This window comes from Lepus europaeus, chromosome 2 (assembly GCF_033115175.1).
Source record: "Lepus europaeus isolate LE1 chromosome 2, mLepTim1.pri, whole genome shotgun sequence".
NCBI lineage: Eukaryota > Metazoa > Chordata > Mammalia > Lagomorpha > Leporidae > Lepus > Lepus europaeus.
Window position 1 is genome coordinate 16,697,568 of NC_084828.1, and position 15,013 is coordinate 16,712,580.

The window sequence follows — 15,013 nt, forward strand, 5'->3', positions numbered from 1 at the left end:
GTTATAACTATCCAAATGGCCCCAGCAGAAAATAGTTCCCCACTCCCAATAATGAGGTAAAATGATCAGTTGTGAAGTATTTTTGGTAGCCGCTACCCTCCTTTTTCATTAAAATACACAACTTTCACCTTAATCGTGCAATTTGGCATAGAATCAGAAGACTAAATGAATACATGTTAAGAAAGATGTATTCCCACATGGACACCAATTTGAGTACTATTTGCTCCACTTCTGATCCAGCTCCCTACTAATGTACCTGGGAAAGCAGCAGAAGATGGCCCAAGTGCTTGGGCCCTTATACCTGGAAGAAGCCCCTGCCTCTTGGCTTTGGCCTGGTCCAGCCACAGTCATTGCAGCCATTTGGGGAGTAAACCAGTGGATGAAAGACTTCTCTCTGTGTGTCTCTCCCTCTCTCTGTAACTCTGCCTTTCAAATAAATAAAAATATATCTTAAAAATAAAAAAGAAAGGAATAGCAAACGGCCCAAATAGCAATGAAAAAAAATGTAATTTCTCTAGCAGACTACTCCATAAATAGATACATAGATATTATCTTAATTGTATTCCCCTGAGATTAATGAGCAAACTTAATGAAAATGTTAGTAGAAATCATTGTAATAAAAATAGCAAAAACATCAAGGATAGGACAAGCTGGAATGATGATGCCTGATAAGCGTTTAAACCATCAAACACCCTTACTAATCCAACCACAAAGATAAGTACAGGCTCACACACTAAGTACCTAAAAGAAATCAGAGACCAGCTTCTAGTCATCAATTAGTCTGTGGACCTTAAGGGAAAAAACTACAATGATTTTATAGGTCTCCTTATTTGTTTTATGGCAACATAAGAAGGTCTCAAGCTTGTTCTATGCTTTCATCTTGGGCTACCTATGGTATGTTTACGTCCAAGCAGAAGATTGTAAATTCTTCCTTTAAATTAGTAGAAAAAAATCACTCTGAAGTGAAGCTTCTAGTTCCTGTAACCACTTCTGATTAATTTGCAAATTCTTCAACTAGCACTTTAAAAAATATATTTGCCCCATCTAATTCCAGGCAAGGTTTGATGTAACATCAAAACAAATAAAACCAATGGTATTTTTTAAGTTGAGATAGTCTAGCTTACAAAAGAGAGAAGGAGGGAGAGAGGGAGAGGAAGAATGAATAAACAGAAAAATAATCAGGGATAGCTGTTTGGCTCAGTGTTAAGACACCGCTTGGAACATCTGCATTCCATATTACAGTTTCTGAGTTCAAGTCCTTGCTCCACTCCTGATTCCAGCTTCCTATTAATGTGCACCCTAGGAGATAGCAGGTGATGGCTCAGTGGTTGGGTCCCTGCCACCCAAATGAGAGACCTAGACTGATTTCCCAGCTCCTGGCTTCAGGCTGGCCCATAGTAGGCATTCAAGGAATGAAACAGAAGATAGAAAGCCTTTCTCACTCTCTCTCTCTTTCTTTCTCTCTCTCTCTCTCTCTCTCTCTCCCTCCCCCTCTGCCTTCCAAATAAATAAAATAGATAATTTTTTTAAAAAGGTGGTAAGAAGTAAGAGTTATATATGAAAATGTCATTGGGCCAGCGCTGTGACAAAGCAGGTAAAGCCTCCACCTGTTGTGCTGGCATCCCACATGGATGCCAGTTAGAGTACTGGCTTCTCCACTTCTGATCCAGTTTCCTGCTAATGTGCCTGGGCCCCTGTACCCATGTGGGAGACCCAGAAGAGGCTCCTGGCTCCTAGCTTTAGACAGGCCTATAGCTACAGCCATTGTGGCCATTTGGGGAATGAACCAGCTGATGGATGAAGATCTGTCTCCTCCCTCTCTCTTTAAATCTGCCTTTCAAATAAATAAGTAAATCTTAAAAAAAAAAAGTCATATAGCCCTATATTAGCTATATATTTGGCTCTAAGTTTCTAGCAAAATAAAATAACAACAAAAAGATGTGAGCTTCATAGAGGGCATAGCATAAAAAGAATGGTGGAATAATGAAATAAATTTTCCCCACAGGGCATGTAAAACAGATGCCATATAATGAAATGATTGGCATCCACTAAAACAAGGCCTAGAGTAGGGAAAAGAATCCACTGCAGTTGACCAGTCTTTTCAATTTTCTTTATTATAAGATAACGACATGACACCAGAAATGTAATTTATCAAACTCAGTTCTCCAAAGAATCAAGCCTTAGATGTTATCACTTTATCCAAGAGCAAAATTTATTATCTAAATGAAATCGTACTGAAAAGCATTCAGAGAATTTCCTTCAAGCCTAGATTTTTGCAATTAGGCTTTTGCTAGGAATTGGATAAGTGATGGTTATATATTATATTTCAACTTAGAACCCAAGGTTCTGATATTTTGTGTAGAGTAAGGCAAAGAAAATTGATGAACTACTAGAAATAAACAAGCAAGTACTATAGAAGGGATCAATATCATGCCCTCAAATATTTTTGAATTTGTTACAAAATATAAATTAAAGAGAAAGTAAGACACCAAAGCTCTATATCACAAAGAATGAGAACACTAATTTTTAACCTGAATTTTTAAAGATTTATTTATTTTTTGAAAGCAGAGTTATAGAGAGACAGAAGGAGAAAGAGAGAGATCCTCCATCCGATGGTTCACTCCCCAATGACCAGGGCTGGACCAGGCTGAAGTCAGGAGCCAGGAGCCAGGATCCAGAAGCTTTTTCTGGGTCTTCCACATGGGTACAGGGGCCCAAGGACTTGGACCATCTTCTGCTGCTTTCCCAGATGCATTAGCAGGGAGCTGGATCAGAAGTGAGCAGCTGGGACTCAAACCAGTGCCCATATGGGATGCCAGCACTGCAGATGGCAGCTTAACCTGCTATGCCACACACCAGTTTCTTAAAATGAATTTTTAAAAATACAGATATTACTGCTGAGCCACAGTGGCTAAAGAAAAAGTAACCTCAGTTAAGCATAAAAAGGATTTCTTAATTTCAGTGATATCATATTCTAGTGAATCTTGCAAAATTAATTGCTTCCACTATTTTCCTAAGGTAACTTGCTAAATGGAATCATAGAATGCAAAGACAGTGAACATTGGAAGCTTCTCATCAAAAGGATAAGTGGAATTTTACGGGACTGTGTATACTGAACTTAATTTTCATACTTTGTCCAGTCTTTGACGCTGTACCACATCCCAACACTGAGTCTGAGTTTGGCCATGTGACTTATTTTTGCCAATGGAATAGTAGCAAGTTTGACAGAGTACTTATATATTTCTGCTTACTCCTTTGCAATCTTCCATTTCCACAAGAACAAGTTCAGGTGGCCTGCTGGAGAATGGGACTTTGTGAGACAGAAGCAAAGTGTTCCAGTTAAGACCAACAGGCCTACCAGTGCACCCAGGCCAGTGCCCACCTGACAGAGGATCTGTAAGCAATCTCTGTAGAACACAGCAAAGCCTATTTGGCTCAGCCAGGCTGCCCAATCTTAACCTCATGGGAAACAATAAGCATCTTTTTGTTGTTGTTGTTGTTGTTGTTGTTTACAGATAGAGTTAGACTGTGAGAGAGAGAGAGACAGAGAGAAAGGTCTTCCTTTTGTTGGTTCACCCCCCCGCCAAATGGCTGCCACGGCCGGCACTGCGCCGATCCAAAGCCAAGAGCCAGGTGCTTTTTTCTGGTCTCCCATGCAGGTGCAGGGGCCCAAGCACTTGGGCCATCCTCCACTGCCCTCCCGGGTTCATATGGGATGCCGGTGCCGCAGGCGGAGGATTAACCAAGTGAGCCATGGGGCCAGCCCCTCTTGTTTTAAGCCATCAAGTTTGTTACACAGCAACAACTAATGTAGTGCTTGAATTCAAGCCATTTCTTTATACAGTATTAGAAAAAGGGACCAGTAGCTCTGAAGTCATTTCTTTTTTTTTTTTTAAGATTTATTTATTTATTTATTTGAAAGGCAGAGTTACAGAGAGGCAGAGGCAGAGACAGAAAGAGAGATCTTCCCTCCATTGGTTCACTCTCCAAATGGCTGCAGCGGCTGGAGCTGGGCTTATCTGAAGCCAGGAGGCAGGAGCTTCCTCCAGGTCTTCCACAAGGGTGTCAGGGCCCAAGGACTTGGCCATCTTCTACTACTTTCCCAGGCCATAGCAGAGAGCTGGAACAGAAGTGAGCAGCTGGGACTCAAACTGGTGCCCATATGGGATGCCGGCACTACAGGCAGCGGCTTCATCGGCTACCCCACAGCACCAGCCCCTGGAGCTGTTTAGATTCTATGGACATATTTTCTTATTAGTAAACTAGCATCTGTCATAACATATGAGCCTTTTTCTGCTTTACCAGCTATGTAGCAGCTTTACCCGCTCCACCACAACGCCAGCCCCCTAAAGTCATTTCTAGAGCATGATAATATTATTTCTTTTACCCTCAACGGGAATAGGGTGGGATTCAATACATATTACATTGAGATGTAATATTGAATATTACAAGACAGGTGAAAAGAAACAGGGTGATGTGACCATTTGGGGAGTGAACCAGAAGATTAAAGATCTCTCTCTCTCTCTTTCTCTCTCCCACTCTCTGTAACTCTCTATCTTTCAAAATAAATAACTTTTTTTAAAAAGTTTTTTGTTTGTTTTTAGAATTAATTGTTATGGTTGGCTCAGATTGGGCAGTTAGAATTGAGAGTCAGGAAAGATTTTTTTTTTTAATTTATTTATTTATTTTGAAAGGGAGAGAGAGAGATCTTCAATCTGCTGGTTCACTCACCAAATCGCTGCAACAGTGGGGGCTGGGCCGATCTGAAGCCAGGAGCCAGGAGCTTCTTCTGGGTCTCCCACATTGGTGCAGGGGCCCAAGGACTTGGGCCATCTTCTACTGCTTTTCCAGACCACAGCAGAGAGCTGGACTGGAAGTGGAGCAGCCTGAACTCAAACCCAACACCCATCTGAGATGCAGGCACTGCAGGTGGTAGCTTTACCTGCTATGCCACAGTGCCGGCCCCAACAACAACAACAACAAAAAACTTTTAAGTCAAGAATAAAACTTATATTTAGTAGGACTCTGAATGACTTCCTAACTTTATTTCAGCTGTCAACCATAAGCCTGGCTATGGTTGCTTTTAGCAATCAAAAACACAGGAATTATATCAACCTCATGAAGGAAACAGAAACCATTCTAGGTGTTATAAACAGAAGTGGAATCAGCATACCTCAAAAAGCTGTGGTGGGCTTGAGAAGCAAGCCCTAAAATGGCCTCCAGGAATAAATCCCTTTTGTTACAGAAGTGACCCACATTGGGAGCTATACTTTGTGAATGAGCAAAAAGGTGAGGAATCAAGAAATAACTCTGGACAGAATGAAGTCAAGAATAGAACACTAAGGTGGGCTTTTGGCCTAGCAGTTAAGACTATGCCTGGGGGCCAACACTGTGGCATAGCGGGTAAAGCCATGGCCTGCAGTGCCGGCATCCCATATGGGCACTGGTTTGAGTCCAGGCTGCTCCACTTCCGATCTAGCTCTCTGCTATGGCCTGGTAAAGCAGTACAAGATGGCCCAAGTCCTTGGGCCCCTGCACCCAAGTGGGAGACCTGGAGGAAGCTCCTGGCTTCTGGCTTTGTATCTGCATAGCTCCAGCCATTACGGCCATCTGGGGAGTGAGCCAGTGAATGGAAGACCTCTCTCTTTCTCCCTCTCTCCATCTTCCTCTCAGTAACTCTGCCTTTCAAATAAATAAATCTTTAAAAAAAAAAAAAAAAAGACTATGCCTGGGAAGTCCCCATCTCTTATTGCAGTGCCTGGATTGAAGTCCTAGATGTGCTCCCAATTCTAGCTTTTTGTTAATGCACACCCTGGAACACAACAGGTGATGGCTCAAGTTGTTGGACCCCTGCCACCCATGTGGGAGACCTGGACTGAGTTACTGGGTCCTGACTTCGGAGTCAGGACCTGACATTGGAGTGAAACACAGAATAGGAGTGCCTTCTCTCTCACTTGCTTGCTCTCACTCTCACTACTGCAGTCTCTCTCTCTCTCTCTCTCCCTCCCTCCCTCCCTCCCTCCCTCTCTACCTTTCAAAGAGAAGCTAGCAGGAGGAAGTTGTGGCTCTCCGCACTTGACAGGCTGGAGAGCAAGGACCAGATGGAGATGCCTAAATGCACTATCTCCTAACTCCACTTGCTAGTACAGATGCCGAAGCAGCATGAAAAGAGAATTTGTTTCCCTACCACCATCCAGCTCTCACATGAAAGTAGATGCACTTGTATCCAGAACCATACCTGCAAGGGAATCTGGGAAACATTTCAATCACCCAGCCTCACAGGATAGGACTGTGCATGTGTGCCAATCTAGCATGGCTGTCAGAGGAACTATGAGAGTAACTCCTAACCTTACTAAAAGAGGGACTGATCAGGGGTCTGTATTGTGGTATAGCAAGTAAAGCCACCATGTGTGGCTGCTGGTATCCCATATGGACACCAGTTCCTGTCTAGGCCATTGCGGCCATCTGGGGAGTGAACCAGTAGATGAAAGATTCTCTCTCTCTCTCTCTCTCTCTCTCTCTCTCTCTGTGTGTGTGTGTGTGTATGTCTGTCTGTCTGTCTCATTCTCTGCGACTCTTTCAAATAGATGAATAAGTCTTCAAAAAATAAAAACTAACAGAGGAACTAATAAGTAGTTTTATCAAGAGTCCATTCGTAAAAGTTCAAGGTAAACTTCTCTATCAAATCACCTAACATATAGATTTCATCCATCTCTTAGCTATCTAATGTGTCACCAATAGAATTTTGATATGTCTCACTCTACTTCATCTTTCTCATCCCCATAATCTAACCAGCCTAACCATAGCTAGGTATAAATAGGAATGGGTGTACCTAAGCCAACATGGAAAGTAAGGGAAAAAATTGGTCACTTTCATTCAGTCCAACATTTCCATTATTAGAATGGTAATAAGCAGGGAGTGGTAAAATGCAATATATTTCATTTCTTTTTACTTTGCCTTGATCTGGAAAGACTTCAAAAGAGCTAATGACCATACCATAGCCTTGGACAGATTTACTGAATTTCGATGAAACTATAAAAGTGGGCCATATTCAGAGCCCACTTTGGAAGAAAATTGCTTGAATATTCCTTACTGTAAGATTACAGATGACCTTAGCCCCGGTCACTCAGTGAGTGCACCAAAAAATCTTGTTTAGGCCAAGGCAGCCATGGAAACTTATAAATATCCCCTGAGATCTCTTGACTTGCAAATTCAGCAGAACCTGGGGGAATTTTGTTGGAGAACAGTAACTTCAACCAGTCATATCCTCTTTCTTGGGGTATCTGAATATGCAATACACGGAGATCCACTTGTGGGGGTTGGGATAGGTGAAAGAACAAGGAAGCTGAGAGATCCACAGAGAAAATGAAGAAAACCGAAGCTAAGACATAGAGAAGACAAACAGAGGTCTGCATCTGATAGAGCTAAAAAGAAGTAGGTGCCACATTGGCAGAAATCACAGAAACAGAGATTAGCTAAGACTTGAGAATGGTGAGTCAGAGACACTCAACCCAGGGTGGTGTATGTGAAAAGTAATTGGCCTCTAGGATAGTTTTGCTCCTTCTTAGTTTTTTGTAATTTTCAAAATACAATTTGCAATTTTCTATAATCCTTAGTAAACCACCTCCACTGAAGTGATTTCAGTATATAGATTTCCTTTCTTTCTAATCTTAAACAGCATAACTCACACATTACATTTCCAAAATTAGAGGCAAATCACCTCTCCAGTTTTATCCACTTGTTACCCACTCAGAATGAGTATACTAGGGAATGGCGTTCTGACAGAGTAGGTAAAGCTGCTACCTGCAGTGTCAGCATCTCCATATGGACACCAGTTCGAATCCAGGCTGCCCTACTTCCAATCCAGCTCTCTGTAATAGCCTGGGAAATCAGTGGAAGATGGCCCAAGTCCTTGGGGCCCCTGCACCCACCTGGGAGACCCAGAGGAAGCTCCTGACTCCTAACTTCAGATAGGCCCAGCTCCAGTTGTTGTGGTCACTTGAGGAATGAACCAGTGGATGGAAGACACCCCCCCCCCCCCCCGCTATTGCCTCTCTGTAACTCTGCCTCTCAAATAAATAAATCTTTTTTTAAAAAGGAAAAAAAAGAATGAGTAGACTATATATCCAAGTGAAATTGATAAGGAACTCGCTATTCAATATTTCCCTGTGGTCCTCTAAAAGCAGCCTATGGGACATCTATCTCTCAATGGTTTGAGATAGGTATCTACTAGTTCTTTGCCAAACCAAGTGTTTAAATGATTTTTCCTACTGGAAAGTTGAGAAAATAAATGAAAGTCTAAGAACCACAGAATTGTGACTTCATCTGATAGTAGGTGGTCTAATATAGGCAATATATTCATCAAGACAAATCTGATATGATTTGTCAGCGAAATTAGAATAAAAATATCTATGAGAATGAAGAATGTTATAAAAACCCCCATTCATATGTTGAAACAATAACTACCAATGTGACCATATTTGAAGGTAAGAGTTATAAAGAAGTAATTAAGATTAAGCTAGGTCATAACATGTGCTCCAGATATCATAGAATTGGTATCTATATTATTCTGTTTTTCATTACTATAAAAAAATACCTGAGACAACTAACTTTATAAAAGGTTTATTTAAATCACAGATTTGGAAGATCAAGTCTAAGATCAGATGGCCCCATTGGTTTGGTGTCTGATGAGGATGGAAGATGGCAATGGCAGAGCACAGGCAGATCACACGGTGAGTCAAGTAGCAGAGAGTCTAATCCCAAACTAAAGGTTTTTATAGCAACTCTCTCACAAGAATTACCATCTCTGTGCATGTTCTCAATGACCTAAAGATCTCCCACTAGGATCTACCTCCTAAATGTCATCACCTCCCAACAGTGCCACCCTGGGGACTAAATCTTTGATACATGGGCCTTTGGGGGACATTCAACATGCAAACTAATATCCAAACCTTAACAGTGTCTTTGTTAGAAGAAACATCAGAGAGCTTGCTCTGTTTCTACCAGTGCACACCCAAAGAAGTCATGTTGGTACACAGTGAGATGGTGGCTACCTACAAGCCAAGAGAAGGAGTCTCAGGCTGGTACTTATTAATCTTGAATTTTCTAGCATTCAGAACTAGGAGAAAATAAATATCTCTTTTTTTAAAGAGTCAATTTTATTTTGAAATTTTCTAAGTACATTTTTTAAATTTTTTAAAGATTTATTTATTTATTTGAAAGAGTTACACAGAGAGAGGAGAGGCAGAGAAAGGTCTTCTATCTGCTCATTCACTCCTCAACTGACCACAACAGCCAGAGCTGCACCGATCTGAAGCCAGGAGCCAGGAGCTTCTTCCAGGTCTCCCATGTGGGTACAGGGGCCCAAGGACTTGGGCTATCTTCCACTGTTTTCTCAGACCCTAGCAAGAGCTGGATCAGAAGTGGGGCAGCCTAGACTCAAACTGGCACCCATATGGGATGCCAGCACTGCAGGCAGTGGCTTTACCCACATGCCACAGCGCCAGTTCCAATAAATATCTCTTAGGTAAGCCACACAGAGTATGGTATTTTGTAATGACAGCCCAAGCTAACTTAGAGAGGTTGGTAGCCATAATCCCCTTGTACCCTATAAGTTTGGGGGGAAATTAGCATAAGTAGTCAATACTCATCTGTGTTAAAGATTTTTCCCCATCACAAAGAAAATAAATATTGGATTTCACTGAAATGATTAATAAAGCCAGAATAGACACAGTAACTGCTAGAGGTTTTTTAAAGGTGATAGAGCAAGTTTATCTTAGGGCCCCTGCTATGTCACATTCTAGTAGAGAAATCACAATCCTGCTAAGCAAGCAGAAATAGTAGAGAATAGACACATTGCTTATAACATAGGGATTGATTTCAGGATGTGCTGCATCTGTTTCTATGAGCTCCACATCAACCTAGGTCTTTCTTTTGAATCCAAACATGCCTCTCTCAACCAGCATTTGGTGCGAAGGAAATGTACAAGCTAACTGAATCCTGATGCTGGCATCCCAGGAGACTCAGTCATCTGGAGAGGACTCTGTCATCAGAGAAAGTGTCAGGAGTGGTGACTGAAATATACATACCTCCAAAGCGTGCTGTTCTTGTTTGCGTAACTTTATTATTCCCATGTCTTCATCACCTGAACTCTATTTCAGGAGACACTTGCCCAGGAAGATAAAAGTTGCAAATAACTTTATCTTTCATTCCAGAAACTTCCTGAGAGATCCATCAACTCTACAAAAGAAAACTGCAAATGATGATGTACATACCTAGACTCTTGACCTCTGTCATTGTTCATTTTATTCATATTTTGCTATTATACATGAGACTGTGTTCTTTATAAAGAAAAGATGCTTATTTAGCTCACACTTCCGTAGGTGCAAGACAATTGCACTAACATCAGCTTCTGGTGAGGTCTTATGGTGGATGGCTTCACATAGTGAGAGAGAAGGAGAAAGAGAAAGAGAGAGAGAGAGAGAGAGAGATCACATGGTGTGAAAAAAAGTTAAGAGATCCAAGAGGGGCCAGGCACAATCTTACTAGTTTCTGGGGCTGGCGCTATGGCTTGAAGAAACCATATGGGTGCTGATTCAAGACCCGGCTGCTCCACTTCTGATCCAGCTCTCTGCTATGTCCTGGGAAAGCAGCAGAAGATGGCCCAAATCCTTGGGCCCCTGTACCCGTGTGGGAGACCTGGAGGAAGCTCCTGGTTCCTGGCTTCGGATCGGTGCAGCTCCAGCCATTGCGGCCAATTGGGGAGCGAACCATCGGATGGAAGACCTCTCTCTCTCTCTCTCTCCCCCTCTGCCTCTCCTCCCTTTGTGTAGCTCTGACTTTCAAATAAATAAATAAATCTTTAAAAGAAAAAAAAAACTTGTTCTCAAACAGTATTTTTTATGTTGAGTGTGTGAGTGTGTGCAAACTGTTGAAATCTTTACTTAGTATAGAGTTGGTCTTCTGTGTATAAAGTTAATTGAAAATGAATCTTAATGGAGAATGGGACTGGGAAGGGGAGAGGGAGGAGGTGGAAGGGTGGGAGTGTGGGCGGGAGGGCGGGTATGGTGGAAAGAATAACTATATTCCTAAAGTTGTGCTTATTAAATTTGTATTCCTTAAAAAGTAATTAATTAACAAAAAAAAAAGTGTTCTGTAGGACTCAGGAAATAATGAAAAGTAACCAAAGATGTGAAAGATGTCTTGCAGGAAGGAGTTACAGAAGTGTTCCTTCAGAAGAGTGAGCAGGAACAATTAGTATCCAAATGCTGGCATGGCAAGATGGGCCTTAGGAAGGACCAAGGATCATCATGGCTAAGCTCTCTGAAGATAGCCACAGGAGACACAGCGCCAAGATACACAAGGGACATGACTCTGTCATGGTGACCTTGCATATACCACAAAGGCCATTCAAGCAAAGGCTTGTCCCTGAGCCCTGGCAGAACATCTAGTGATTCTCCTGGAACCATGAACAGCCTGTTCAAAGGTCCTCTGAGGCCATCTCCTGCTTACCTACTGATCCCCTGGGCAGCTGCCACAATGCAATGTCTCATCACCTCCAGGTTTCTGATGAGATATGGGACTTCATGCCCTAACTCTTCATAATACTGTGGCAGAATAGAAAATCACTTAGCCGCAGCCTCGACATAGCTCCTCAGCAATGGATACTATGTGATTTGTGTTGCAATCTTAGTTCCCTTGGTTTTCAGTGTCAATCCTTTTGATATGTGCCACAACACCCTTGAGGAGCCTACACCCTTGGCTAATCTTGCTTTCATCATCTATGTAACTAATAAATTGATTTAAAAGAGGCTCGTTGTATCTTTACCAGAGAAATCAGTCAGGACTTGGCCTTGGCCTTGCTTTGTTTCATGTGTGCTTGACAGAAACTAAGTGAAACTATGAGAGCAACATGGTCTCTAAAATCTAATCTCCCCCGACCCTATCCCCACTCCATAGATAGAAGAATTGGAAGGATTATTGCCAGATTAAGAAATAAAGGTAACAATTACATTAGGAGAAGGGTGTTTAGTTTTATAATGCTCTAGTTTTCACCAACTGTCTTGGCTTTCTAATTCACTCTCCCACCTCCTTGGAAAGGGTTATCTAATTGGTGAGTGACTGACACAAGGCTATCTTTCTTGATTGCCTGGAACCAAACCATTAATTCAGTCACGGAGCAAACATTTGGGGCAGCTGTTATGTCAGCTGAGTTGAGTCAGTTCTAGAAACTGGGGAGTCCAAAAACAAGATATCAGTAAATGCCAATGTCTGGTGAGGGCCCACTTCTGGTTTATAGGTAGCACCTTTCAACTGTGTGGCTGCATGGTGGAAGGGTGAACAAGCTCCCTTGGGCCCTTCTCCTTAGGGGTTAGGATTTCAATATATGAATTTGGCGGGGGTGACATACACATTCAGACTATAGCATCCTAATTCTTTGGTCTCCTCTCCTGGGCACCTCTTTGGTTATTCATTAGTTTATTTGACTAATATTTATTGAGCCCTTACTCCGAATATCCATTATAATGCAATATCCATTCATAACGAATGGTGATTAGTTCCTACATACTGGTGAAGAAAGATTAGAAATAATTTTGCTGGCATAGCAAATAATTTTGTGGCATAGCATGTTAAGCTGCTGCCTGCATCGCCAGCATCACTTATGGACCAGGTTTGAGTCCCCGCTGCTCCACTTTCAACCCAGCTGCCTGTTAATGTGCCTGGGAAAGCAGGAGAGGAAGGTCCAACTGCTTGGGCCTCTGCATCCATGTGGGAGACATGGAAGAAGCTCCTGGCTCCCGGCTTCAGCCTGGCCCAGCCCCAGCCATTGTGGCCATTTAGAGAGTGAACCACCTGATGGAAGATCTCTCTGTCTCTCTGTCTCTCTTTGTAACTCTTTCAAATAAATAAATAAAAATCTTTTTTAAAAAAAGAATATTTTGCTATAACAATGGTAATGCATAAAAATTATGAAAATGAAGAACAAAGAATGTCTTGGTAGTCACCACACCACACATTTTCTCATGAAAGTGTCTGCTTACTAAAGTATGATTTAAGTTAGCCAAAAAGGATTGGGAGAGCATTATAAGTAGAGAGAAAAGCAGAAACGGTGTTTCTGGCTACTGTGGTCACAACAGAGAGAAGATACAAGTGAGATAAATAGGGATCAGAACATAGGTCTTGAATCCACACTAGGAATTTGTATTTTTCTTTTCTGGATGAAGGATATTTGACCTAGTTTTGAGACATAGTGGAAATTTTGTCCTTGATACTTTGACTCCACATTATGAATATAGTTTAACCCAAATTACACATACTAATGAATTTTCATCTAAAAGGTAATCTTAGCAATTAAATCAATATAATTCCTTGATAAATTACCATGCAGAAGATTTAAATTAAAATTTCTTAGGGCAGCCGGCGCCGTAGCTTAACAGGCTAATCCTCCGCCTTGCGGCACCGGCACACCGGGTTCTAGTCCCTGTTGGGGTGCCGGATTCTATCCTGGTTGCCCCTCTTCCAGGCCAGCTCTCTGCTATGGCCTGGGAAGGCAGTGGAGGATGGCCCAAGTCCTTGGGCCCTGCACCCGCATGGGAGACCAGGAGAAGCACCTGGCTCCTGGCTTCGGATCAGCACGATGCGCCGGCCGCAGCAGCCATTGGAGGGTGAACCAATGGCAAAGGAAGACCTTTCTCTCTGTCTCTCTCTCTCACTGTCCACTCTGCCTGTCAAAAAAAAAAAAAAATTTCTTAGGGCAATATTCATGGCATAGAGGGTTAAGCCACTGCCTGCAATGCCAGCATCTAATATGGGTGCTGGTTGGAGACCCAGTTGCTTCACCTCCAATATAGCTCCTCGCTAGTGTGCTGGGGAAAGCAGTGGAAGATGGCCCGAGTGCTTGGGCCTATACACCCACATGGGAGATTTGGAAGAAGCTCCAGGCTCATGGCTTCAACCTAGTACAATCCTGCCCATTGCAGACATTTGGGAAGTGAACCAGTGGATGGAACATTGATATCTCTCTCTGTCTCTCCCTCTAACTCTTTCAAATACATTTTTTAAAAAAGATGTATTTACTTACTTGAAAGTCAGAGTAACACAGAGAGAGGAGAGGCAGAGAGAAAGAGAGAGAGGTTCTGGTTTACTCCTCAACTGGCTACAATGGCCAGAGCTGCACTGATTTGAAGCCAGGAGCCAGGACCTTCTTCCAGGTCTCCCATGAGGGCGCAGGGGTCCAAGGACCTGGGCCATCCTTTATTGCTTTCCCTGGCCACAGCAGAGAGCTGGATCTGAAGTGGAGCAGCATGGACTTGAACCGGCACCCATATGGGATGCCGGCCTTGCAGGCAGCAGCTTTACCTGCTACGCCACAGTGCCAGCCCCTCAAATACATTTTTTAAAATAATTTTTTAAATTTTCCATTTATTTCCACTAAAACTAATGTTAAGATCAATTTTTTATTATATCTGAAGGATCTAATTTCCATGAAAATTTTTATCAATTATTTTGTCCTCAAGCTTCATTTTTCCATGGTCTAATTACAAATTCTATTAGATTATTTAATCATTTTTAATTAATCACATTTCATCAACCCCTTTCAATTTTGTTGTGTCAGCTACAAGTAATATTCTCTTGGAGCCAGAGGAATGAGTTTTTATTGATTCTTTGGTTAATCCACAAGATCTTGGATTCTTCAGGACTGAAAATATGTTGCAGAAGTTCTCTAACTTTTCAGTCTCAGAACCCCTTTAGACTCTTGAAAATTATTGAAATCCTTGAAGGCTTTTTATGAGTTATAACTATCAACAATTGCATTAGAAATTAAAATTCATTAATTTTCAAACCTTTGTTTTAAAAAGCCACCAGATGTTGGGGCCAGCACTGTGGCACAGTGGGTTAATGCCCTGGTCAGAAGCACCAGCATCCCATATGGGCGCTGGTTTGAGACTCCATTGATCCACTTCTGATCCAGCTCTCTGCCATGGCCTGGGAAAGCAGTGGAAGGTGGCCCAAG

General features: G+C 42.2%; 1 protein-coding gene across 2 annotated transcripts in view; it reads right to left on the reverse strand.

Moving 5' to 3' along the window:
- Positions 1–15,013, reverse strand: part of MAP3K7CL (MAP3K7 C-terminal like) — a 133,256-nt gene that overhangs the window by 114,813 nt on the left and 3,430 nt on the right. The window contains exon 2 of one of the 2 annotated variants that reach the window (XM_062175757.1): positions 10,089–10,239. The exons of the other annotated variant lie outside the window; for it this stretch is intronic. Within the exon in view, the coding sequence (XP_062031741.1) occupies positions 10,089–10,133 (45 nt within the window). The 5' untranslated portion in view covers positions 10,134–10,239. The remainder of the gene's footprint in view (positions 1–10,088; positions 10,240–15,013) is intronic. 2 annotated transcript variants of the gene reach the window in all.